The sequence below is a fragment of the Diplotaxodon limnothrissa genome, linkage group LG13, assembly GCF_057381915.1.
Source record: "Diplotaxodon limnothrissa isolate DT_005_m linkage group LG13, D_limnothrissa_male_GT1.1, whole genome shotgun sequence".
NCBI lineage: Eukaryota > Metazoa > Chordata > Actinopteri > Cichliformes > Cichlidae > Diplotaxodon > Diplotaxodon limnothrissa.
The window spans coordinates 11,028,634-11,055,498 of NC_140608.1; the positions used below are offsets into that span (position 1 = coordinate 11,028,634).

The 26,865-nt window shown below is 39.7% G+C and overlaps 1 protein-coding gene across 2 annotated transcripts in view; it reads right to left on the reverse strand.

The window, feature by feature from the left end:
• Window positions 1-26,865, reverse strand: part of LOC146619882 (protocadherin-15-like) — a 222,817-nt gene that overhangs the window by 22,037 nt on the left and 173,915 nt on the right. For both annotated transcript variants that reach the window (XM_085369792.1, XM_085369793.1), the window contains exons 24-27: window positions 10,685-10,794; window positions 10,042-10,182; window positions 5,989-6,116; window positions 732-947 (exon numbers count right to left, since the gene is read on the reverse strand). In XM_085369792.1, coding sequence (XP_085225918.1) covers window positions 732-947; window positions 5,989-6,116; window positions 10,042-10,182; window positions 10,685-10,794 — 595 coding nt within the window. The remainder of the gene's footprint in view (window positions 1-731; window positions 948-5,988; window positions 6,117-10,041; window positions 10,183-10,684; window positions 10,795-26,865) is intronic.

Below are 26,865 nucleotides of genomic sequence, written 5' to 3' on the forward strand. Positions count from 1 at the left end.
TTGTACTTTGATATAGTCCCAGGACTTTAGTTTAAAATCTGTGTAGCTCTTATGGGTCTTGCTCCTAAAAATAGAGATCATACTTCCTCTAATGAACCTGCAAATCTCATGCATTTTCAGTTTGGCACATAACCCACTGTGGAAGACAAACTGCAACTTTTTACACTGTGGTTTTTAAACAGATTCAACAAATAAATTCTAAAGTGTTCAATTAACAAGCCTGAGATATGGTAAATATGGTAATAAGCCAATTCGTCCTGATTTTTACAGTTTTTTTGCTTGTTGTAGTTTAATATTCTACATATGATACACAGACAAAAGTAGTTTTTTTTTTATTGAAATCCTGCCCACAGCCTACATGGATCTTTCTCAAACTGTTAAACATTTGAGCTCACAAAGCCAACATCTAAGATTACAATAATTCTGAAAAGAAAAAACCAAAAAAAAAAACCAAAACAAAGAAATTCCACAACAGTTTGCTAAAGGCAGTGCTGCACTTCCTTGTGACTACTCAATGCACTGGCACAGCCATTCACCTAGGCTTTCCTGTATAAATGAATTGTGGACAGTTGATGCCTTCGCTGCATAAATATGATGCTGTGGAAGCCAAAAAAATCCACAACCAATAAGCCTCTGCCATGCCAGCGGCATGCAAGTCAAAGATTAGCAGGGAATCCTATATTTATCTCTACATCCCTGCATCACATGGAAAGCATCATATGGATACTTACCACCACTTCAGCGCTGTTGCTAAGACCTTTTCCATAGTCATCAGTAGCAATAACCTCGAACTTGAAGTAGGATCTGCGCATGTTCCGAAACATGATGGCCGACTTGACGATACCAGTGTAGGTCTCAATGACAAAACTGTCCTGGCCCTCTGGGGTGGGTGGGATGATGAGGCGGTATGCCATGGCACTGTAATTCCCAGTGTCCTTATCGGTGGCCTGTAATACAAAACACCAAATAATCTCAGAAATATTAAAAGTTTAAGGTCATCAAAAAGAGAATATATTAATCAAGTCTTTCAAAAAAAAAAATGGTGATTGTGCATTCCATGACAGAAACCAACTAGTGAAGGAAAATTTGAAGTTTACTTGTTGGTTGGATTGCAGGTTGGGAGAGGCTGCCAATCTAGGTCTCTAGACCTGTATGAAAGTGGTATTAGGCTAGAGTCACACTAGGGAAAGTTATTGTGACCATGTGAGATCAACTTGCAATCTATGTCTTCAAAGACAGGAAGCAGGTCTGAGACCACTCGCAGTCAAGTTGCCATCTTCAAACAGACTTAAAACAAGGACAGATGGCAATAACACAGAGTCACCCCGCTATCAGCTTGCACGTAAGCATCAAGTTGGCACTTGCATGCAATCTGTTTCCGATTAACTGTGATAACTCTCAAATCTGTTCTCTCTTTCAAATCTTTTGCCGTCTACATCAGAAGTGTAGCACTGTACTGGAACCAGGGGAAAACTTGTCACCTGTGAATCGCACAGAATCAATCACAACTCTCTCAGCTACAGATTGGGTCAGATCCAAGTGGAGCAAATTTATAATTTTCCCATTTTCAAATAAAACAGGCAGGTAGTTCATTTAATCAATGACCAGCATGCTACCAAGACCAGAGCGAATAGGACACCCTCCAATAATTTAGTTCTATAAGCGCCGATTTAACCTAAAAAGCGGGCTGAGGTGCATTCGTTTTACTGTTATTCCTCAGCTATTCTGCAGCCCTGTGACAAATCAAAACACAAACAGATCTTTTTATTCCCTTTGTTCAGTAAGTTATTAAAATATGTTTGGACAGCATTCATAGATAGCCATTTTACTGCTATTGGTAGAGTCTATTAATAATTCAGTGAACACACCAAAAGAAAAAAGGAAACAAATGGTATAAGAGTGGAGCTCTTCATTTATGTTGATCTACTGGGGGATTTGTTTATAATTTTATTCCAAGCAGGTGTTCTCTAAAGTAGCTGACAAGAGAGAAAAGAAGTGCAGCTGGAGGCTCGTAAGTTATCTCCCCCTCATGTGGTTTGTTTCAAGCTGCCACAGCTTTACCCATTGTTATCCACTGTAAAAGGCTAAAGAGATGGCGAGGGTTGCTGCCAAATCTGAGTATTCTTAACAGTTTTTGAATGATTTCTGTAAAACACCTGCAACTACATTTATGAGCTTTTACATCACATTATTACCTGTAAGCTGACATTTAAAGCTTATTAGAAAAGGCTTGCTTATTCACACATCCAGCAGCTACAGATAAAAAATTACTGTTGATTTGGTGCAGCACTTCTGGCCAATCCCAGTCGCAACTTTCTTTTTGAAAAAATAAAACAAAAAACAAAACAAAACAAAAAAATGCTCACTGATGGAAATATCTGGCTCTTCAGCTGCTAAGCAATAGGTTACACTACGTTTACCAGCTTGTGGCTAACACTCCGTCTGCCATTTGGTGCTGTATACAGTGATGTTTTTTGCTCAACAGCTGCCTGCTTTGGTCAAAATGATCCTGCGAGAGTAGTTAGATTGAATCAAACCACTAAATCTGTAGCCAGACAGCGAAACAGTGACCTGGAACGCACTATAAAGCTCCATAAAGCAGTGGGGAGCTGCAGAGGCAGGTGGTAATTCATCACTATGAGCAATACCTAACATCAGTTTTGATACATCATATTGATCCTTAAGTCAAAATTCTGAAGTGCATTACATTTTAGTAATGACTGTTTCCTGTTTGAGTGATTTTAGGGGTAACTGTTCTAAAATCAAAACCAAACCAAAAAGATAATTGATGATTCTCACAATCATCCAATGCATAGAGATTTTAATATATGAATCTTGTCAAAGCATTTTATCGAAAAGCAACAACAGAATTCACCCATCAACCTCTGAGGCATATGCTCTGATTGGCGACTGAGCTTACCGGGCAGGGATAGCTCAGTAGGTAGAGTGGCGGCCCCATGATCGGAAGGTCGGGGGTTCGATTCCCCTGAACAGCTATCCTGAGGTACCCCTGAGCAAGGTACCGTCCCTACACACTGCTCCCCGGGCGCCAATGGCTGCCCACTGCTTCACTGAGTGAATGGGTTAAATGCAGAGAGGGATTTTCCCCACGGGGACCAATAAAGTACACTTTCTTTCTTACAGGCAGGCATCAATTTTCACAGTACTTGTCTTGGGAAAGTGACACTGATAAATAGGAGCAATCTCTTTTTTTCTGCAGCGGTTCGCACAGGAGAGGGTTGGAGCTAAGGGGGGGTGCAAGGTCCCAATGGAAGGACTGCATAAATCAACAGAGTGAGATATCCTCGCTGGACAAAATTTGGCCGAATATACTTTATCTGAGCATCATTTATGCATGCTAAAGGTTTTATGGACACCGGGGAAAAACTGTCACTTAGAGATGTTTGTTTCCAAGCTGCCATGAGACAGCAAAGGGAAAATATATGGACCCTAAAAGCTAGGTCAATATTAAAAACCTGTCATATTACCAAATATGGACTTATAAAGTAGCCTTGAGAGCTTGAGGCATTTCTTTCTTCTTTCCCCCTCATTTGCTTTCAGTCTAGGAGGGAGTGAGTGTCACTTTTTTTGGCAACCTCTGAGTCCTAAATAGTAAATACTATTACTACCACTACTACTATCTACTCTGTAACATTTACATACTCCTAAAATTACACTGCACAAATAAAGCAAACATGTCTGATATTGGAAAATTCATCTACTTACATAAAAATGTCTGCCAGTTAGTTGGTGTAACTCTTTTTTTAGTATTATATTATGTTACTGTTTCTGGAAAGAGTCTATCAGCAGAAGGTCAGTAGTGTCATAAATTTGTTATTACTTTTAAATATTATCCCGAGGGAGAGCAAGCGGCAATGAACTTTCTGAAATAATGTTTCACACCAGCAATATTCCAAAGAATCATGGGCCTCTGGGGGAATCTGTTGTGGTCCAAGAAAGTTTGAGAAACATTTAAACTATATTTCTTTTTCCATTCCTTTCTCGTTTTAGTAGTAGATGAAGATAATCCAATTAAGAAATGGGACTAAAATATAACACTAAGCCATTTTTCAATAAAGAGAAATATCAAATATTAAGGAAAAATGTATGTGAGCCTCTCAGACTGCCAATTATTTTCAAGATGAAGTCAGAACCATGTGTTCAGTCAATGGAATGAGAACCAGGTATCAGTGGGCACCCTCTTGCTTTTATTTAGGCAACAAACCCACACATCTGAGCAAGTGAATAATAAGATGGATGATATTCATGAGGAGGAAAAGAATTGCTAATGTTCACAAGGTTGGAAAAGGTCTCAGGGTCTTTCTTACATTGGCTAATTTTCATGTTTGTCAGCCCACCATCAGGAGAACCCTAAACAACAAAGGTGTGCATGGCAGGGCTACAATGCAAAAACAATGCTCCCTGTCGGTCTGCAGTTTGTACATCATATGGAGAAAGCCAAAAGGCTGTTAGAATAATGTTTTGTGTAGGCATGAAACCAAAATAGAAGTTTTTGGTTTAAATGACACGCGTTGTGTTTGGAGAAAAGAAAATGCTGCATTCCAGCATTTCATGCTATGAAACAGGGTGGCCCTGTTTGGCTGCAAACTGGCTGGGACGACTTCACTGTCACTGGAAAATAAAGAATATGTTAGGCCATGTGGTGGAATGGGTAAAAACTCCATGTCAGGTTGGAGGAGTAACTACCAGAAACATAGCTACAGTTACTAGCGTCCAAGGGGATTTTGACAGTAGCAGATATAGAATATTAGATGACCTTTTACAAGATATAATTAACCACGTGTAATGTTTAATTTTAGGTTTGTTTCAACTCAGTTCTCCAAGTATATTATTAAAGGGCTTGTGTATTGATGTGCTAATGTTTTAGGTCATGTTTATGTTTATGTTTATGTTACATAGTGTCGAGAATTCTAAAGAGTTCACAAACTTGCATGTTGGTGTCAATTACAAGTTAATCAAGAGGCAGAAAAGATGGAGACAAAGCTGTACTGATCATGTGTTTTATGGAAATCCACAGTTTTTGAAATTTGAAAGCTGCAATAATTCCCATCCCTGCCTGAGGTCTCAGTTTGTACTTTACTACCTGCCTACATCTAGCTATTATAGTGTATTTTGCAAGATTTCCTTTTTTCTTTTCACTCCCTCAGTCTTCTATGGGCTTTAGTTTGGTACCTTTTTTACATCAGAAGGAGAGCCCGAAAAAGCGCTTCCTGCAAGGCAATTATCAATATAAAACCCTGGGAGCACAGCAGAGTGCAGACCTTGTCTTTTTCTCGCTATGAAGATTTCTCACTTTTGGTCCAGCACCTGCAAAAAAAAGTCTTTAGATGTGCATAGCTTTTCTGCTTGTACCCACAAGTACAAGTGCACAGACTGTATAACATTCAGGATTATACAGGCTACTGAAAAATAGGTTATGTCTTAAAGGACATAAGTCATTTAAGGGCATTTATGCCTTTTTTATGAGATCACAGATATAATATTACTACTACTACTACTATAACTATTACTACTAGTACTCCTAATGTTGATACATTTTTGCAGGTAATGCATGAAGTAGCTCTTTAAAAACTCTGTGGACAAACACGATCCTAAATGCACAATCATACCCATAATGCAGAGTGTAAAGAGTATTGTACACAATGAAAAAGTGAAATCTTCTTGGTACAACAGGCTGACATTCAGCGGGATGTCCAGCCATGCATCTGAGAACACACTGAGATTACACTGCTCAGCTTACTCTGATCCCAGCTGTCTGTGGAAAGGCAAGCAGTGGGGGGAGTGAAACTGACAAAGAGATGTTACAAGCAACAGGGGAGGAGACCAAACTGTGTTGCACAGAGCAAAAACTGTCACACCATGGCTGAAGGGTAAGTGTAACAAAAAAGATCAGAGTCTTTACTTTTTATACAAAAGCAGAAAAAACAACAACGACAACAAAAAAACCCCAGTTAATTGTTTTCTTACCACTATCTTGAGCACTGAGCTGAAGATCTTAGTGTCTTCTGCCACACCGCCTATGTAGAGCTTCCTGGAGAAGACAGGAGGGTGGTCGTTCTCATCCAGAACCTCAATGAACACCTTGGCTGTGTTAGCTGCAATAAATGACACCAGAAGGATTTCAAATCCTGTTTAAGCTTTTATTTGTTAGTTCTTAGTTTCTTTCTTAGTTTATGCAGGGCTCAGCTTGCATACTTAAGTGCACCTACTTTATTCATGCTTCCCCTGACCCGGGTTAGCACCACGCTTACAAAAGTAGAGTCGGGACATGCAAGCTTAGAAAATGTATGTCATCGAAATAAAGTAAACATAGCTCATTTGATTATTGGAACTGGAGTTGTCCAATTTGTCTTCAAAACTGGCATGTCATAATAATTTTTCATGGACATCAGCCGGTCTACAACTTCAAAAGAAGGCCTGAAATAATTTCCCAGAATATTTTGAAAGTTATTTATCACTGAAACCATCACACAGTGTCAACAAAGTTGTTTTTTTCTCGTTCCTTCTCCGTAATCGACACCTCTGGATAGCTCTCACAGATTGTAAATAAAGTCAGGTGGGCAAACAGGTGTGTGTTTTTCCCTTATTTGAGGAACGCATCTTTGACCCCTTTTGTTTTACTTTAAAATTGATGCACCCACCTTTTGCCTGACTGAAAATAGTTTTCTGCGGGTATATTCCCCTTCTTCTTTGGAAAAGCCCTCTTTATTTAGTAGTAATTTCAAGCTGCACTGCAATAACCTTTTGAAGTGGATTTGAATTGCATGCTGAAAAGAGAAACGTGTTCCCTTATTACTGTCTCAGCCCCTTCCAACAAAACAGCGCGAGAAGCTATTTTGGCAAAGCCGACAACTTTGGGCCAGTAATGAGGAGGTTAATTTTGTTTTGATTGCAGCAAATATTCAGCATGGGGAAAAACTGAGTCTGAAGGATGTTGATGACTTCTCTCTCACTGCCCCCATAAGCAGATCAGGAAAACAACTGAGCCATTTTGCATTCTGTTTACCAACCAATAAGCAATAACATTCACACACTGAGCGGAAAATTGCTCTGTTAAATAATAAAAATTGATGATGAAATCTTAACTTCGAAACCATTATTTTTAAATGGGGTCTACCTTGTTGAGAGGTTTATTCTTCCTACAACTTGGTGCATAAAAATGCCATCAATAAAAGCCAGTGGAAGCTTAAGAGGCAAGCATTTTGCACATTATTGGGAATAATAATTTGAGGGGCAGCCAATAATCAAGCTGCAAGAGGGTCCCTGGAGTTACAGGAAACACTGCGAGAGGCAAGGAGGCATAAAATTGCGCATAATACTAAATTTGCTGGTTAAGTGGCCTTTTTGTGAAGCTTCTGAAATATTCATTCTGTCCCTTTAAAAAGAAACACATGTACAGAGTATTTCATCTGCCTAATTTGTCATAGTTACACCAATGCAATGTACAGCATAAATATGAAGAGCGGAAAAAAATCAAGACTGCAATTTAGGTAAAAAAAAATTGCAGTGTCAAGGACCATTTTTCTCCTAGCGAGATAAAAAAAAAAAAAAAGTAAAGCCATGTGGCATTGGCGCTAAGGATGCACCAGGGGAATTGGACAAACAAAACACAGCACATCAAAATTATAGGGACAAAAGCTGTAGTGTGAGACATCGCGGGAGGACTCGAGGGAACGGGGAAAGAGGTCTGCAGAGTGTCTCTCTCCTCCCGCTCTTTGCAGAAAGTGGCCATCCTCCATCAGCACATAAAAACATAAATATAGTCTCTCCGGCTCACACTCTGGACACTCATAAAGATGCATGAACAAAACAAACCTATTATGAGAAGAGGAGTGCTTCTAAGCCCGTCTAGGTTTGAGTGCATTATTATTTAGAAAACATGAAAGTAAATATTGTCTTAGTCTGGGTTATTATATTGTATGCATGCATGTGTGGATCCTGAACATTTGCATACATATGTAAGGTACTGGACCCTAAGAGGGTCACTGGTCCACTAATTGATAAAAACACGTTAATGAGAAGGAAGATGCTGTGCCTCACGGGGCCCTGATCATTATAACAAGAGAAGTATGACGAGTGAGTGCACTCATTCAAAACGGGGTGCCTGCTTACAGCGTACTTGTTAGAGAAGCTCTCTTCTTTGTGGGTATACAAGTGTTGATTACTTTTAATTATGGTCATTAGTATGTGAGAGACACAGTATGACAAAAAAAAAGAGCAGCAAACCATCTACTAAACCTTATTTATTGTTAGAACACTACCCATCATTATACAAAACATGAATGTCAGTAAACAGAACCATAAACGAGCCTAATGATATTCCAGCTAGGGCATGGCTATCAAAGAGAGAGCAGTCTCAAGTCTCCGGAGTTATTTCAAACCTCCACTGTGACAGTGGAAGCATCCAGCAATTTATGCATATTTCTCAAACAGGCAATCAAACAATCATGCCCAATTCACACAGCAATGGTATGCTGGAAGTATTTTTAAAGTTTTAACTTTTCTCTCAAGCAACTTCTGTCACTTTTCATGAGTTATGTCAAGAACAATAACATGAATGCCTTAAAGGAGAGACTACCTAAACTCACCATGTACGCAGAATTCCTGGACAGAAAGAAAAGACACTGGGATAGAAAAGGAAGAAACTGTGACAATCGGTTTTTGCCATGCTTCAAGAATCACCCTTGCCAACCAACATATTCTGCAGTTTATTTTTTTTCTAGTACACCGAGGCCTTAAGAATGGGAACACGCACAAATTCCATTAAGTGAGAATTTGCCATGATTAATGTTTTCTCACCCACCCTCGTTATGTGGTGATTTGTCTAAATTAAGAGAAATGGCCTATTTTTTCCATTGCTAGATCTTTTTGAGGAATTTTGACAAAGCATTTTTAACAATTTGTGATATTACCGGACACTGAAGCTTTTATTTCTCATACTTTGAACATTTTTATTAAATCACCATAACTACAAGATGGACATCAAATCTGTTGACACTGTTGAATAGTATTTAGTATTTAAATAGGCATAAAATGGTATTTCTTCAACAATAAGGTGATTTGCAAATAGATATTAGCTGAAAACTTGGCATATCTATGCGTGGTGTGCAGCATGTTTTGAGGAAATATGAGGAAATTAGACAAATGGAGGACAAAAGAAAAAGTGGTCTTCAGAAATGTTCTCAGCAGAAGGGTGGCTGTCAGAAGCCATTCTTAAAGAAGTGAAATGGTGTATGCTAAATTACACAAAACTGGTCTGAAAAATCAGTGGCAACAGGTCTTATGAAGTGATGAATCCAAATTTCACATTTTTTGATCAAATCATCATCAATGTGTACGGAGAAGTTCAGGAGAAAGGTACAACAGTGAGTATCCACAGCCATCTGTAAAATATGGTGGAAGCTGTTTCATGGTTTGGTAATGCATTTCAGCCAGTGGTGTTGGGGATCTTGTCAAAATTATGAAATATAAGTACAGAAAAGCTGCATCTCGCCCTTAATTAAACATTGTGGAATCATCTTGACACAGAAAGGAACAAAAGGCATCCGATTTCCAAGGAAGAGCTTTGAATTTCAATAAAGCTTGCCTAAGAGTTCAGGTTGTTTTGAAGAATAAAGGAAAACCAAATACTGACTTTCAAACTTGTCAGAACTGTACAAACCCTATTTTTACCTTATATACTGCATTTCCATCTATTTTTTGCACACGTTTCAGTTTACTGCTTTCATTTTCCTACCAAAATAAAAAGAGAGATGTTGGCTCAAGTCTTCTACATAGCAATGTAAAGATAAAGGATGAAAGCAAGTGATTATAAACTTTCTAATAATATAACCATAAATGGTCAAAGTGAGGAATTTACAGTAATATCTAAGATAATGGATGAGTTGGTCCCTAAATTGGATAAGCAGGTGTGAAAATGGATGGATGGACCTTGAATACCATAATTTCTGTCCTGAGTTTAAACATAAACAATCCAACAAAACTTCCACTGTGAGTGGCTTACATGCTAACATTTCTTACTTTTAGAAGGCACACGGAGGTTGGACATGACAACCACCATTGAGTCGGCCTGGACCCTGAGGACATAGCTGGTCACGTTTTCATAATCCAGTGGTTTTGCCGTGGAGATGACGCCTGTCCTGTTGTTCACCTGAAAATGACCTGGAAACAAACAAGTGGCGTTTATGAAAAAGAGGAAAAATTGCACACATATAACACAGTAAACAGATTCACTGGTGAGTTCTATAGTTTTTAATTTCTTGCAACCAAATGGTGATATGACCAGAACTATATGACTTATTTTTTTACACAATTAACTACAAGAACTCTTGAGGTGCATGTGGACAAGCAACTATTGACTGAGGGTTCCTTCTATATACGTCTTCTATTTTTGGCTGACTGACCTGAGTCAGCCTCACACCTCTGCTCTTCTTTGCCAACAAGTATGAAAAGTGATGCACAGTTCCAAGTACATCAATACTGTCCTCTCTGACTCAACATAGACTTCTAAACAAACATCTAGATGTTTTTCACTGAGCATTTTAAGATCTAAATCTCATTTTCACGTTACATAAACTGTTTGGGTTTTTTTGCACCTAAAGTGGAATTTAGCACTTAGGGTCAAAATGACTGCATTGTATACTGTATAATCTGCAGGCCATACCTCGTTCGTTTCCTGCAACAATGGAGTAGAAGATGGTTTGATTGATAGCAGCAGCAAGAATAATCCCTACTGAAGTGCCAATAGGAGCCAGCTCACTAACTGGAGGGAACCTGAGGAGACATCAAACACAATCATAAACCAAACAGTCTGCCAAAACATAGTGGACCTAAATTCAGTATCACACCAAAAGCATAAAAACTGGATATAAAAGCAGCTACACAAAAGGTACAAAAGGTGTGTATTTTGTCCATTTTACAGACTTTCATAACATTGTTGCAAGAGTTATTCCATCCATGATGCGTCCAACAACCCACCTGCCAAATATCTTAAAAACCTAGTGTACCTGATGTGGGGTACTTAAGTCAGATATATTTAAGAACCTTGCATTTTTAAACATAGATTTATTTTGCACTGCTAAGGTAGTGGGAGGGTAAATCTGTGAGTGGATTCTTTTACGCTCGATCGTTTATTCATTAATTCCTCACATTCTTTGATATGTTGTTTCTTGAGCAAGCTTCACCAAAGCCCTTTAACCTTTAACTACAAAGAAACTGGATGGTTATCATGTAATAAGGCTCTTTTTTTTTTGGTCGATATGCTACTCTTTTAACAGTTATGCGTGACTATCAGCCACACAAGTGTGTAATCATATCCAGCAGATATGATTGTCACCACTCTCCACAGAAATTACAGCTGCCTTAAATAGCAGGGAACCCTGTCGTAGCAGTGTGACGGTGAGGGATGATTGAAGACGATAATGTCATCACACTGCAACACCCTCTTGTGATACTGTGTGTGCTTTCTCGTTTTTACTCTCATCTCTACATGTATGGTGTGTATGTGTTGCAGTTTTTATTCAAAGTTAGACTATTACTCACAGCAGCGGTAGGAAATCAGTGACAGCGTTTGTGGGAGTAATGCTCACAATAATCTCTGACTGTCATATTCTATTAAACAGAATATGTTCAGTCTGACTGAACAACATGGACTGCCGACTATCCATGTTTATGACATGTAATTAAACACTTTTATTGCTTTACTCTTTGCTGACACACACAAAAAAAACAACAACAACAAAATGCAGCACATTTAAGAATCTGTTATTGTAATTTCATAAAGCAACTCTCCCATTTTAGATGGCAGTTGTGAAATGAGAAAGATTGAATCCATTTATCAACGTGAAGAAGAAGAGCAAGAAAAACTATATTCAAACAGAAACAGAGGAGTGTATTGTCAGAAAAGATGTGCAGGTTTTGAGACGATAAATTACACTGGCCTTACTGCTCAATGAAGTAAAACAGCATGCAGAATCATCTTGGACAGTTTGCAGGTGTAACAGTTCATAGAGCAAGTTTTAGAAGAAAAACAAAGGTTCAAATAATACAGTGTTGAAGGACAAAAAGTTGTTATTTTAAAATGGTCTATTCATACTATTGGCTATAGTTACTGTTTCTGAAGACAACCAATCCTCAAGGACATTTTAGATTAAAAATAAATCTGTAAAATAGGAGCTGTTCTCTTTTACAAAGAATGACACGCTATTCATCCTCGGAGATATTATTGTGGCCTGCACTGGAATGACTGCCTGCATTAATAACACTTTCATCAAAAATACAGCCACGTTACTGACACATCAATAACGTGTTGTTTGGATGATACTAAAAGACTTCTGTTCGGTTTCCCTTCGGGTATGCTATTGTGCTGTCGCTGAATAATTGCTCTGTCTCTGTGGCACCCGGGAGCAGGAATCCACGCCATGCTTCACAGTGATGGGAACCAATTTATTAATGTGGTCTTCACGTAAGTAGATTACCTGGCTCGGGAACAACCGGTTGACAAAAACACAGAGGCAGTGTGAGCACAATGTGAGAACAGTGCTGTGCAAAACAGCCCAAAATGTCAGTCTCATAACTGTGCCATTCATCGGAATCCAGGATCCAACACAATGGCTATCCTCAATTTTAAAGTAACCTTCACTTCACTGCTAGTACACTTACAATCCACTGTCTTGTATTATATACTGTACATATTAATATAGAACGCAGATTAATACCACAAAAATTGAAATATATATTCTTTAAATACAAAACTGTAAAAAAGTCTTGTGCCACCCACCTTTTCTTTACATTTTGCTTCTAAGCAGCCAGACTTTTTCTTTTGTTTTTGTGTTTTTTTTAAACGTGGTGTTGAAAAATAGATATCCTGGCTTTTATGAAGGAAACTTTTCTTAACAGTCCAGTCCTTTGTACATGACCATCATTTTCCATTTTCAGAGGATTTATGTTTTTGTTAGTTAAGCCAATCAGCACAGACCTATGCATCAATCAAGCACAAGCATGGTTTGAATCCATCATCTGTTTGCTTGCATCTTCTGCTGCATTTGCATTGGTTTTCTTCAACTATTCTGGCTTCCTCCCACAGTCCAAAGACATATTACTTATTGGTATTGTAATTGTAAATGTACCCCCTACTAATTTTCCAGTGATTCAAGATCTAAAGGAGGATTAATTGGTGTTTCTAGGCTAATAAATAAATTAAATAAACTGACAGTGATAAGACAATACCCCAAGGTTGAAATTGTATCTGCACACCCTTTATTGTTTATATATTGTTAAGTAAGTAAGTAAATAAGTTTAGTTAATGGTGTTTGGTCTACAGATCACAAAAATCTAATTAAATGCTAAATCTATATATGCATATGTCTTTATGTTGTCAGTATATGAAACTGATACCCAAGAACTCATATTGTCTTTGCTGTTCATACATACATCCTGCTAAAAATGTGTCCCGTCTGTAAAAGACAACTTGTGTCAGCCTCATATGTATCATTCTTGAGGCCTTAAGCTGGATTTTTTGCTCTTCCTACTGCAGCAACCGCATCCAAAAAATAACACATTTGGGCCTCGGCGTGAAGACCGAGATAAGCTGAGGTGGTGGTAAGCGTGAACCACCTCAGGTGAGCTTTATAGGCAGCAGGCCCTCCAATCTAGGCAAGCAACACAATCACACCAGACCATGGAAAACATTATCTACCCAAAAGCAATGGACCTCATGTGATGACCTTTCCCTTTGATATTTAAAACCCCTCTGTTGTAATTCCATGCCAGATTCACCAAATTTGAGCAGATCCTCAAATTTGGTGAATCGTAAAAACCTCCTTTACGTTGTCGTTCTTGGTGACTTATTATTAGAAACATGCTGTATCCCAAATTGCTCCACTGGAACCTTTAATGGGAACATTTTATTCCCAAGAGTTAAAATACATGAATAATATTTATAAACCCACAACAGGAAGAAAGAAAAACAAAAATGAAAAATCCTTACCCTTCTAGTTAAATTTTACCTCACTTATTTAAGATGATTTCTTTAGCATACTGGACTCCCAAAGTCATTCTTCACAACTCTGAAGTCATATTTATTTTTCTGTAGTGAAAAAAACGAAGGTTATTTGTAAGAGAAATGTTTCAGCTTTGGCGATCGTGGCTTTGGTAAAACTTTGGAATGGAGCAGGAGAGGATAACATGCGCTGACCTATTCAAAGGTTTTTCTCAGTTGGTCTTTAAGTCTGAGTGGGGTATGAAAGACTGTGCACAGCTTGCAACAAGCTGCATGGTGTGATTGCCAGGAAGAGGCAGAGCTGACATGTTATCACTTCCCTACATAGTGGGTCTGCCTGAGGGTTGTGAGCTGCTGCGAAATGACAAAGAGGGTGTGAAGGCATCTGAAGTGTGCAGATTAGTATAAAGGTACATCCACATGTAGACAGGAAGAATGACAGAAGGGTTTGTAGAAACAATACACAGTGATAGCTAGGCATGATAAGAATTAGAGATTCCAATTCCATTGTCGAAGAAAACCGAGATTATGATTTTTGGTAGTAATGCCCTTCGTGCCAAACTCCGCGATGCCTTTGGTTTTCTTAGTTGTTCTCTCTCTGATACTGTCAGGAATCTGGGTGTCTTATTTGACAGCTCCTTTTCACTTGACAAACAAGTGTCTGCTGTTGTCAGATCTAGTTTTTACCAGCTTCGTCTTATCTCTAAGGCTAGGCGCTATATCCCGCATAAAGACCTCGAAAAGCTCATCCACGCCTTTGTAACGTCGAGGCTAGACTATTGTAATTCACTTTATTGTGGTCTCCACTCTTCCCTTTTACAGAGATTACAGACAGTTCAGAATGCTGCAGCTCGCATTCTAACTAAAACCAGCAAGTTTGCCCACATTACTCCTGTCCTTGCCGATCTGCACTGGTTGCCTGTCAAATATCGTATTCAATTTAAAATTTTGTTGTTTACTTTTAAAATTACTAACAACACTGCACCCAGCTACCTTAAGGACCTTTTAAACCCTTATGCTCCTGCTAGGGCTTTAAGGTCATCGTCACAGTTACTGCTGGCTCAGCCCAGATCTCGACTTAAGACTAGAGGTGATCGATCGTTTGCTCTTGTCGCACCTGTGCTGTGGAACAATCTCCCGATTGGCATCCGGGCATCTGATTCTATTCATTCTTTTAAATCACAGCTTAAAACATATCTTTTTAAACTTGCCTTCTCCACCTTTTAATTGCTGGTTTGTTTGTTTGTTTGTTTGGTTGCTGTGACCTATTGACCTCTTGTATTAATTCCCTCCTATCTTTCTATTGGTGTCTTTTATTATGGTGGTACAGCTTTTATCTTGCTATTACCCATGTGCTGTAGTCATTCTTATTGGTAGCTTTTATCTATGAACATAACTCGTTATTTTTATTTATCCGTTATCAATGTTTGAACCTTTTATTGTTTTATGTAAAGCACTTTGGTATGCCCAAGGCTTTTAAATGTGCTCTATAAATAAAGATTGTTGTTGTTGTTGTTGTTGTCGATATCACTTATCAATTTGATTCTTCATTGGCTCTGTTTTGAAAGTCACCACCAGCATGCAGCAATAAAGAAATTACATTCATGCAAATATATTGTATGCTGTGGAAACGTTTATGCATGTTTGTTGAGGTATTTCCCCTCTTTGTTGTGATCAGTGTTGGAGTCGTTACTCAAAAAAAGGTCATTATTACACATATTACACACAACACTTAAAAGTAATGTGGTACATTACTTAATTACTCCCGGCAAAAAGTAATTCGTTATAGCCTACTACTCGTTACATTACTTTCACATTGCTCTGTAAAATAACTCTGTAAAACAGTTGAAACACACGCTCTCATAATCACCATTTAACAATAGAAATCTGAGACTACAACACCGCACACAATTCCTAATGAGGATACACATATCTAAGATCTTTGTCTTCGTAGAATACAAAGATGCCCGCACAAAACAAAGATAAAAACCAGCATAAAAAGGCGACTGTGAACAGGTAGAAACGGAAGTTGCAGCCTGGCTGCTGATTGATTGTTATGTGTTGAAGTCGAGGGTCTGGCTGCTGAGGTTGGCATTCACTCCGGGTTCTTGGCTAGCTTAGCGTTAGCTTGGCAGATGCTTGCGAACCAAAGTTGTGTTAGTAGCATGTTGCGTTAGTTTCTGTCCTTGATGCAGTTTTCCACTTTGCCACTTACGTTTCCTTTTACGCAAAAAAATAAAAAATAAAAGTCAATATCCATGCAGTAGACTGTGTTGCTATTTTCCTCCACAAACACTAGAACTGAAATCAGTTTAGGAAGTGGACTACTAGCAACTGGTTTTCTACATGAACTGGTTCTCAATTCCCATTCCTACTGATAGTTTCAAAGAGTCAATTATGCATAATGCAATATCATATAGTGAACAGGGCCAAATTCACTTTTCATTTCTTTCGTATTCAGATGAGCAAAGATGCCATCAAGAGAGAGAGTGGGAGAGCGAGAGAAAGTAAACGAGAGAAAGAAAAATAAAGAGAGGAGGAAGATGCTGGCACATCTACAGGCAGCAGAGAATCCTGGTGTCAACATTAGGGAGGGTGAATGACATGCTGCTGAGAAGCGTGGGCAGCACACAGGTGTCAGCGAGCACTTTGCCCCAGGGCCAATGGAGAAGTGATGCTTACGAGACAAGGCAGAGGCGTATAATCCTTGTCGAGCACCACAGGGGCCTCTGTTACAGTGTCTACTATCCTTCTACCTCGCCTTCCCTTTTCTTTCATGCACTGCATCACAGCCAGAACAAGGGGTGAGGGATGGTGACCTTGCTGAGTCTCTGCTACGGTCCGTGCTCCTTTGGTGGATATGCAGATTTAGTGCCACGGAAGGTCTGGATCAACCTCAAATCCTAGACGTGAGTCATTTAACTGTAAAGTGTTCACAAGCAAATTGCATAAACAGTGTGCAAATGTCCATAAATACATACTCGGGAAACTGTTGCAATACATTTCCTACCTGAATGTTGATGTTGGCAGTACGCTTCAGTTTTGGTTCAACAATTATAAATCAGTCTAACTCAATAACTGTTGAGGTGGATTTGTGCTCGAGAGTTTGTTAGTTAGCTCTTGTGTCACCCTGGTGTGAACTTGTTTGTTCCTGCCTGGAAGCAAATTCTACGAATGACAAACATTGACTCATCTGACTTGCACTAAATTATATATAGGGAATGTATTTAAGCTCCTGCTTGAACACAAGTTGGCACAGAGGAAAAACACTCAATGTTCATGCTCTCCATTAAGGCGGCAAATTTAAGGAATTTTGACAGCCCAGGCAAAGTCAGCTCAGTCACAGCATGATTTACACAGTGAGTAGCCTGTTCGGGTGAATCTTATCACGGGATATTAAAATTAATTAGTTGGCAACATAAAAAAAAGAAAAAAAAATGTGGAGGACTTCTATAGTGTTGCATGTATTTATGAGAGCCTTGTTCTAGATATTGGGAACTGTACAGCAGTGTAGTTAGCCAATTTATTTTAAAAATGAACAGTCCTTCAAATTTTCAGAACACCATCCAGGTTCACCCCATAGCTGCACTATAACCATTTTGCTTTTTTAATGTTTATGAATATTTTGCTTGATTAATTTCTGACTTCTCAGAGGTCCAGTCTGTTGGCTCAAATTTGAGTATAAAAGCCTGTATTCAGTTCATTTGCCCAACAAATAACCATATGATTTTAAGTTTTAAACAAGTTTTTGACACTTTTCTAAAATATTCACGTTTTATTGTTTTTATGGAAGGTGATGATAAGAATCAATTTAATAAAAATGAATGTATCAACATATACAGTATAATGTATTCAAGGCCAAAAGTATTCCTCTTTTTTTAAGCATGTCAACATAAAAAGCTAACAACTCTTTCATATAATGTAATATCACTGCACTGAGAGTTTATAGTCTTGTGTGCTATTGACTGAAGGTCAGACTTTAAAGATTACATGCTATGTTTGGCAAGACCAAAGAGGGGTGGAGAAACAAAGTGGGAATAGGCAAGTGAGAAACAGAGATAAAGGTATTATAGGGTCCCTGGACCACTCAAGATATTCGAAAGGTTTTGAAAACTAGTGCCATGATAGCTTAGATATTTCAAAGTTATCTTTTTTGGCAAGACTCAATTCTCTTCCTAGAATACACAATATAATACAACCAATGTGAAGAAAAAAAAAGATCCAAAAAGCCCACAATAAAAGCACAGCATAAGCTGTAATTCCGTCTGTTGAAAGTACACATTAAGTAGCATTAACAAATCAAATAGATACAGAATACATCTACTCCTTAAGAGCCCTCTACACTCAACAAAAATATAAAATTGACATTTCAACTGCTTTACTGCCTTCTGCTGTTACATATACAGAAAATGGAAATCACAAAATATGATGCATGAGTTTGCTTTGAGCAAAGTAGGAGTGCGGAAACTTATATGTGTAAGCGAGAGCCTATTTTCAAGCAATATAGAGCTAGAACCCCCCCCCCCCCAATATATTATTAGATTAACCAGAGAGTCAAAGGCATTATTTCAACCGAGAAACAACACTGTGCAATGATTCAGACATACTGTGGCAGCTCGAATCTGAAGGCAGATAATAGATATTACTATAACCAGATAGCATCAGATAGCATTAGAGACAAATGGAAATACCTTATAGCTAAAAACCTTTAGAAGTTTAAAAAATAGCAGGTGGTAAAGACAGCAGATATTACAGCTATGCTTATGAAAATGGAAGTGCACATTTACATCAAGACTAGAGTGGTGAAATGCAACAGCCTGATCATTTTTAGCACCTGCTGTAAGATCATTGCTGTATCTCATGCTCCTAATCATTCCTTTCTTCTTCTTGCACTATTTATTGTGGCGACCCTTTCATAAATGTGAATTGATTGAGCTAATAAAAGAAAACACTCACTTAAAGTAACATAAAGCAAGTTCTGACTGCTTAGAGGGTGAAGTGTAGATTCCAGAAAGAAAAAAAAACCTTATTGTGTAAGCTGTCTGCTGGAAATGACTGCCTTTGGAGTTGTATAGGCTACTTTACAAGTAAGCAAACAGAAGAACAAAGAACATACTGATTGCCACTTTAAATGTACAATCATGCCATCTTTATATTATGATGGTAAAAGTAGATTGTAACCATCTAATGATGTTGCTGCAATCTGTGTTATTAACAATTAATTTTACAATAACAATCAGTTTTGACAAGAAAACACTTTCTTCATTTTTTTGAGAAAGACGAGGCCAACACAGTTGTAATGTGAGAAAATGTCTGGGTCACGTCCTTCTGCAAATTGCATCTGAATAAAATAAAGTGCCTCTGTTAATGTACAGCACTCTAGTTTAAACTCTTAACAGCTGAAGTGCAATAACCTTTTGCCAAGTATTGTTCAACTTCTATACTGTGGCAACATATTATGTTTTTGTTTTAATTATACATCTTATTTAGCAATCACTATAGTTCAAGCTATTTCACCATTTTTGAGACAATATTGTTACATTACATGTTCATCTAAAAGTGTAATTTGGCACTTTTCAATTTATGGCTCGAGTGCAAATATCTCCCTCGAGGTTGCCAGCACTGCACAGGCAATGTGACATACTTGCAAGCTTTCAAATACAATATTATCATTAATGTAGAGCAGTTCAAAAAGACATGTTTTTCTTGAAACGATCAAGGCTTCCCCATATTCCTAAGTTTGTGTACAATTGAAAAATCCATTACCCACGCCAGCAAAGTCTCTCTCAGCTGTATACCAAATGTAATGCAGGCAGATATTAACAAGCAATGTTTATGAACGTGTGACTCACAGTTACCAATAGGTTCTTGGAAAAAAGAGAATCTAACAAACAACTAATAAACTTCTTAGAAATCTGACACTCCTGGCATGAAGTGATGCTTAACTATGTGTTTTCAAATTATAGCATCCTGTTCTATAAAATGAGAGAACAATGTTTACAGCTTTTTCTGATCATGCTCCTCCCTGTGCTGTACTACGAGGGACTTATCCACCAGACGAAGAATTTCATTTGTATTCACAGCAGCCTTTTTTTCTTCGTTCCACAAGAAAGAAAAGCGGCTTTAATATGAAAAATATGAAAATACGAAAAACACTGGCAAAGCTGGCAAATTAACATTTACTGTGCAGCCAGACGCTGTTTGCCAGGTTAGCCATGTCAGCCCACAGGACATCACTTCACATATCATCCACCGGGTTATTTCGCATACAAGAGGAGCAAGCAATGTTTGGATGCTGGCGGATGACTGTGTTGTCCAAACTAAGGCCAGCTTTTTGAGGCTTGCAATGTGATACCACAAGGTGCCATGAGGGCACTGCTGCCCTTCTGCATGTTTTACACTCAAATTAGCCACTCTACTACATCAACACCTGGAGGTTTTACTCACAGAAAGAGATTAGTACTACTCTACCTAGCAGAATAGAGAAAAGGCAGCATACAAACTCTGTTGGGCTGGTCAGCACAAACTATAAAGACCCCTTTTTAATGTTGTGTGTGAGGGTCCAGTCACATGTCTGAAGTCGGCACATGAGAAGATAAAAATACTTTGCTTTAATACTGGACACCATGACATGATGTGGTATTGAAAAGGAGACAGCCAGCTGGGATTTACTTGCCTAAAAAACTGTAAAAACTGAACTGAGTTCGTATTGGTTGGAAGCATTATGGGAATCTTGTGAGCCCAAATTCACTCAAGCAAGAAGGACACAGATGTCTTTTTCAGAAATACTTTATATAGCAATGAAGATATAAAGAAGAACAATGTGAGTTCTTATTTCTTTATACTGAATTAGCATGTCCTAAAATATTGTGATACATGGGGGGAGCTCAAAACTAAAGTCAGATATGATATTAAATATGAATTCTGTTCATATTTGATATGTGAGTCATGGCATAAACTAAGAGACTATTATAGTTCATGTTCTGCCAAACTGCAAAACACTTTCTTCCCCCAAGCCGTCAGACTCCTGAACACTCAGTGACTGGACTGAGACACACACACACACCTTCATACACATCACTGCCTCAAGCACTTATCTACACAATCTCATACACAGACACACATGCATACCTTCATACATCAAGTTACTTTTTGCACAACTCACTGTCATTGTTGCACTTTTCTATTGCACTGTTGTGTCTGTATTGTTCTGTTCTGTCTGGTGTTGCACTTTGTTTTTTGCAATTTTTGCACACTTGCACTTTATGTAGTCCTGTGTTGATTGACTGTTATATGTTATATGTACTGTAGCACCATTTTAGGAACATTGTCTTGCTTCACTGTGTACTGTACCACTTCACGCGATTGAAATGACAATAAAGCCACTTGACTTGATTTATCATTGGGCTGCACATGGCCGACTGAAAACTTCATCTATCAAACGCAAACAACGTTTCTACACATAATTGCTCTATATTGTTATTGAGTCTTATTTGGAAAGTTAGTGTGAGCCTATAATAGTTATCATACTGCTGTCTTTCCCAGCTCTCAGCATGGACCTTTATGTGATATTTGGGATTTGTGTGGTGAATGAGACGTGTCTGTTAGACAGCCAAGTGATGCCTGCCTGTTTAGCAGAGACAAGTGAAAGGTCAGTGTGTTTCTAGTGTTTAGATGTTTAAGGCTCAGGGCACCAGACTCAAACTTGTGGCTAAAAATCAATCATGCCCTTCAGCAGCATGAAAGAGCTCCCCAACTTACAGCTGTGATTCAGGAGGAGGAAGAAAGGATAGCAGAAAAGCATGACAGATAGATGGAAAAAGAGAGGGCTTTTTCCCCTTCTTTAAATGTAGGTTTTCAGAGAGGCATAGTGGCGGTTGTGTGGGTGAGCATGCTGTACGGTTTACAGCTAACCCTTTAAATGCTTGGCAATAACGATAGCTGAGTAGGCTGTGAACACCTCTATCACTTGTATAAATGTCTGGCAAAACAACAGTCCCAAGAAGGCTGCCAATAAAAGTGATGTATGCTATGAAAGCCTGTCATCTGACTAATTATTTAAGAATTACAACCTTGTCTGAAATGAAAATGTGATTTGGATTGGTTCTGTCTAAAAATGATAAAAGCAGTTTTCCACCTGATGTCAGGAACAGTTGATGGAGGATATGTAGTTGAGTAGCATCTTCCTGTTTAGTTATCTAAAATGAGCAGTAATAGTTTTGTGGAGTACATCCTTATATAGGCTAACTCAGTGTTTTTTGATTAGTAGCAAATGGCTGTGGAGTCCAGCATGACTGGTATTTCAAACTACAGGGTATCTTGCAAGTTGAGGCATAGTGTAGCCATTTATGAATCAGATTACTGAGAACATTAAATCAGTCACTGTGGTCAGAGGGCATCTATAGGGAATTTATGCAGTGCTGTGGTCTATAAATATAACAAAACTGCAGACTAAAATACTACAGTATTACACGCTATAAACTATAAACTATGTCTCTCTCAACCACCCAGGTTAGGAGGGAACTGAGGAGGATTAATGGCAAGAAGGCAGCGGGCCCAGATGGCATCAGCTCGAGGGTCGTCAGGTCCTGCGCGGACCAACTGTGTGGGGTGATGGAGCACCTCTTCAACCTGAGCCTGAGGTTGGGAAGAGTCCCACAGCTCTGGAAAACCTCCTGTGTTGTACCAGTGCCAAAGACTTCACGCCCCAAGGACCTCAACAGCTACAGGCCGGTGGCTCTGACATCCCACCTGATGAAGACCCTGGAGCGGTTGGTCCTGGCTCAGCTTCGGCGCCTAACAAGCTCATCACTGGACCCACTTCAGTTTGCCTACCAGCCTGGCATTGGCGCGGATGATGCCGTCATTCACCTCCTACATCGTTCCCTCGCTCACCTGGAGACCGCTGGAAGCACTGTGAGAATCATGTTCTTTGATTTCTCCAGTGCCTTCAACACTATTCTTCCCTCGGTTCTGAAGGACAAGCTGGAGAACTCTGGAGTGGACCATCACCTCACTACCTGGATTTTGGACTACCTCACCGACCGACCACAGTATGTGAGGACTCAGGGCTGTGTGTCGGACAGGGTCGTCTGCAGTACGGGGGCCCCACAGGGAACGGTTCTGGCTCCGTTCCTCTTCACCATCTACACTGCAGACTTCTCCCACAATTCCACCCAGTGCTTCCTGCAGAAGTTCTCTGATGACTCTGCAATAGTCGGCCTCATCACTGATGGGGACGACAAGGAGTACAGAGGACTGACTCAAGACTTTGTGGACTGGTGCCAGCTGAACTACCTCCAGATCAACGCCAGTAAAACCAAGGAGCTGGTGGTAGACTTCCGCAGGCACAAGCATTCTCCACTGCAACCACTGAACATCCAGGGTATGGACATTGAGGCTGTGGACAGCTACAGGTACCTTGGTGTTCATCTGAACAACAGACTGGACTGGACTCATAACTCAGACGCCCTCTACAGGAAAGGGCAGAGCAGGCTGTACCTGCTGCGGAGACTCAGGTCGTTTGGAGTGGAGGGCCCACTCCTGAAGACCTTCTATGACTCTGTGGTGGCTTCTGCTATCTTTTATGGTGTGGTCTGCTGGGGCGGCAGCATCTCTGCTGGGGACAGGAAGAGACTGAACAGGGTGATCCGAAGGGCCAGCTCTGTTCTAGGATGCCCTCTGGACCCAGTGGAGGTGGTGAGTGACAGGAGAATGGCGGCTAAGCTGTCATCCCTGTTGGACAACGTCTCCCACCCCATGCAGCAGACTGTGACAGCACTGAGCAGCTCCTTCAGTGGGAGACTGCGGCACCCACGGTGTGGGACGGAGAGATTTCGCAGGTCTTTCCTCCCCACTGCTGTCAGACTCCACAACAAAGACTTTAACTGAACAAACACACACATCCACACATGTGCAATAACACTAAGTGCAATAATCTTTTCTGGCATCGTTGTATTTTTACTCAGTTGTATATAGCATTCGTATTCTATTTTTATCTTATTGTATATTTTTATTCTATTTTATTCTACTGTATATAGTATATTATTTTATTCTATTCTGTACAGCTGTGTACTGTATTTATTCTTATTGTATTCTAATTTTTGCGTCATAACTTTTGCACTGTCCACTTCCTGCTGTGACAAAACAAATTTCCCACGTGTGGGACTAATAAAGGTTATCTTATCTTATCTTATTACCACTGACATTCACATTAAGGACCAGAGTAACAACGTCTAATGAAGAAACAGGGAAAAGTTATGTTTCAAAGCTGTACAAAGTTGTTTGTAAAGGACTGTGCTTAAGCCTTGAGCCATAGCTAAATTCTTTATATTTTGCTAGAAAAATGGAAAATAGGTGTAGTGAATTATTGAAATCTGTTCAAACATACATGAGAATACTGTATATAAAAGAAAGACAGGGTTTGAAGAACTAATGAGCTTGAAAGTCAATATTTGGTATGAACACCATCATTGTTCGACACACCCTGAATTCTCTTAGGTGGGCTTTCTTTTTATTTCTTAGATAAGTCTTCAGAAATAGTTCTCCGGGTTTCTTGAAAAACACATTCAAAGCTCTTCTTTGGATGCTGGAGGCGTTTTATTCTGTTCTCTCTCAAGACTGGTTCAATAATCTTGAGGTCCATGGTCTGACGGGAGGCAATCCATGACTGATAGTGTTCCATTATGTGTTTTTCTATCCAGGTATGCTTTTACTACATGGGCAGTGTGTTTCAAATCATTGTCATTGTGAAAAATGAAGCCGTTGCCAATCAGAGGTTTTCCAGATTGTATGATACGGTGGATTCAACGCTAAAGATAGTTTTCTGCATTCAAAATTCCAGCAATTTTGACAAGACCCCCCACATTACTAGGGATGGGTACTGGTATCCGGTGCCATGATGGCACCGGTTCTGACATAAATGGTAGTAACCAGACCAAAAAGCAGCGCACATTTCGGTGCTTTATTTCGGTGCTTTTTTTTCCTGAGATGTGATACGTATCACATGTGATACGTATCACATCTCAGCTAGATTCTAGCCAATCATTTTACGTTTCCGAGGATAGTAGGCGGGCCCAGGTTCTTTTAGAGCAGAGCTACAGATTAAAAATGCCCAAGGCGAAGCGGTCGAAAGTCTGGCTGTACTTCATAGCAAAATACGCAAACTCAGCAGCCTGCAACAAGTGCTTTAACAGTAGCACCCCCAGGCTTCTACCTTTCTACCTTTAAAACCCGGAGAGCAGCCAAATGGCTGGTAGGCTTTTAGCTAAGCTTTAGCTTCAGCCAAGTGGAAGCTAAATTGGCTAGTCATTCATATGTATATTAGGTTGTTACCTGGGAATTCTGGAGGGAGGGGAGTGGGGGTTTGAGTGGATTGAGGAATTTCCCTGCGAATCTTGTTGACTGTGCCGAGGATGGTGGTTTTCCATCTAAGAAGTTTTTGCGCAAGTGAAAGCGATGTGAAAAAATTGTCCGTGGTAACATTTCTGCCCTTGTCTAGGAATGGTTCCATCAGCCTCATTACTACATTTTCAGAAAGTCTCTCCCCAGTGGGACGATTGGGGTCCTTGCCAAGATATGGGAAGACATTGCAAATGTACTTGGATTTTAGGTCGCAAGCCACCCAAAACTTGATCCCAAACTTGTCAGGTTTACTTGCAATATACTGCAGGAAACAGCACCGAGTCTTTGATGGGAAAAGCTGTTCATCAACGGTCATATGTAGACCAGGGTTGTAGCACGTGATGCAGTTGGTGACAAATGATCCCCACACACTGGAAATTGCAGCGAACTTATCAGTCTTTGCTCGATCACTGTGGGTGGACTTGTCATCAAAGCGTAGGTGTTGCATGATGTCTTGGAAGCGGTTTCGTGCCATAGTTCCAATTATCTGTGGGTTTCCCAGGTTTGCTGACCAGCAGTCATTTAGAGATGGAACCCTGTTAACCACCCGCAAGATGACAATTGCAATAAATGCCATTAGTTCAGGGAGGTCCATGAACCAATGAACATGCTCCATGCACCACTCAGCAGGCCATTTGTAAATATGTGTACAAATGGTTGGTTTTTTGTACTGTTTTTATCAATAAATCTCAGCAACAAAGGACATACACCCATGTGTGTTGATTTCTCCCTAAGATGGCAAACTGAAACACTCCAAGTTGGTGACTTTTGGAGATTTATTTCCCTGGATGATTGAGAATGCATCAAGATGAAACACAAAAGGAAGTTCACAGCTTTTAGCAGCTCCCCCACCCCCTCAATCACACACCCCCACTCCCCTCCCTCCAGAATTCCCAGGTAACAACCTAATATACATATGAATGACTAGCCAATTTAGCTTCCACTTGGCTGAAGCTAAAGCTTAGCTAAAAGCCTACCAGCCATTTGGCTGCTCTCCGGGTTTTAAAGGTAGAAAAGCCAAATGGCTGCTCTCCGGGAGTTTAAGTTAAGCTGATACTGGAGGTAACACCTCGAATCTGATGAAACACTTGGCGACGCATAGCGTTTTTTTAAAAGCCGAGAAATGCGCCGTATTTGATAGCTTGCTGCGAGACCTCACACCGAGCACATGTACTGCGGGTGTGGTGCCTGTTATCGGACCTGGAGTTAGCAACATCCCCCAAAAACCCGAAGAGTAGAGTCCTGGCCCGTAGCCCTGCCAGAAATGATGACGGATGATGATGGCAGCAGCAGCCGTTCTTCTCTGCGTGAGTAGCTTAATGTTGTTCGTGTGTAATTTACGTTGAGTAGGTTAACCGCGTTATTACATTAATGCATGTAAGGTGAACTAGCAAACACCATCATAGCTACATGCAGCTGTCTTCTTGTTTGATGGCAGATAC